This window comes from Orycteropus afer, unplaced genomic scaffold (assembly GCF_000298275.1).
Source record: "Orycteropus afer afer isolate SDZICR_OR568_19922 unplaced genomic scaffold, OryAfe1.0 scaffold00247, whole genome shotgun sequence".
NCBI classification, from domain to species: domain Eukaryota; kingdom Metazoa; phylum Chordata; class Mammalia; order Tubulidentata; family Orycteropodidae; genus Orycteropus; species Orycteropus afer.
In genome coordinates, this window is record NW_006921834.1 from 10,921 (window position 1) to 12,263 (window position 1,343).

Sequence of the window (1,343 nt, forward strand, 5' to 3'; positions counted from 1 at the left end):
TTACACTCTTTGACAATCTCTTCCAGATCCCAGAGTTAATCATATCATACTAATGAAGACAAAAATTATGACTAGTGCAGCACCTATATGTTAACTAATTAAACATAACCAGGCAAAATTTTTGTGGAATACACTAATAAGTAACTTTTTAATTTATTTTTTCAGGAAACAAAGACTTCCATGTCTTTGGAATTAAAAGAAATTTAAAATTAGAGAAAATGAATAGGAAAAGCAAAACAAAACACAATCAGTTATATTTTGACTTGATTCTTTATCTTGGATTCTGATAATTTATAAAATCTTAAATATTATTTTTTACTCTTTGTGTGGGCCACAATAAATACTTTATGTTCTTAGTCTAAGTGTGAAATAACTTTATTGAATAGGAATAAATAACTTAATGAAATTACTCTGTTAATGAAATACAAATATAGAAATGATAATCAACAGTTTCTTATGATCCTAATTACAGTATTTTTGTCATTCAATTTTATTATTCTTAAATCCATGAGTATGACTTTTCTCTACAAATGAACTGGTCATCTTACTCTAACACTGCAGGTAGTTTAATCATAAAGGGAATTAGGAAAGTATATTATGCTGCAGATCTGTTTAGATGTTATAAGATATTTAATTATTGAAAGATCAGATGAAGTGCACAGGAATAAAGGAACAAAAAATATATTCATTGCTTTTATCAATAATTTAATTTTACCTTATTTTTTGAAGAAAAATAAAAACTTTTTGTGTGTATCCTTGAAAGCTTGTTTCACTTGCTGGTTCTTTAGACTGTAAATAAAGGGATTTAATAAAGGTGCAACTGAGGTATAGATAACAGTTACACTTTTGGATAAAGTCACTCTATCTTTTGCTGATGGCTTCATGTAAACGAAGATACAGCTGCCATAAGTAAGAGAGACTACAATCATATGGGAAGAACAAGTGGAAAAAGCTTTTGTTCTTTTCTGAGCAGAGGATATTTTTAGAATAGCCTTGATTATGTATGTATAGGAAAGAATCACTAAAAGAAATGTTATCATAAGTACTAGAACTGCTAAAACAAATACAATCAATTCTAGGAAGTGAGTGTCTGTGCAAGAAATCTGGAAGATAGGAGAAGCATCACAGAGGAAATGATCAATTACTTTGGAAGCACAGAATTCCAGTTTCAGTCCCATGACCAGTGGTGGAAAGGTAATCAGAAAGCCAGCTGCCCATGAACTGATTACAAGATAAGAACACACTTTGCTGCTCATAATGGTGGAGTAATGCAGAGGTTTACAGATGGCTACGTAACGGTCATAAGACATGACAGTCAGAAAGCAAAACTCTGTAATTCCTAA

At 30.5% G+C, this 1,343-nt stretch overlaps 1 protein-coding gene across 1 annotated transcript in view; it reads right to left on the reverse strand.

Annotated features, from left to right (window-relative positions):
- Nucleotides 1-741: 741 nt before the first annotated feature.
- The window catches only part of LOC103204389 (olfactory receptor 6C6-like), a gene marked incomplete at its 3' end in the record, with an annotated part of 7,920 nt that continues 7,318 nt past the window's right edge, over nt 742-1,343 (reverse strand). Inside the window, exon 2 of the mRNA XM_007949587.1 lies at nt 742-1,339. Coding sequence (XP_007947778.1) covers nt 742-1,339 — 598 coding nt within the window. The remainder of the gene's footprint in view (nt 1,340-1,343) is intronic.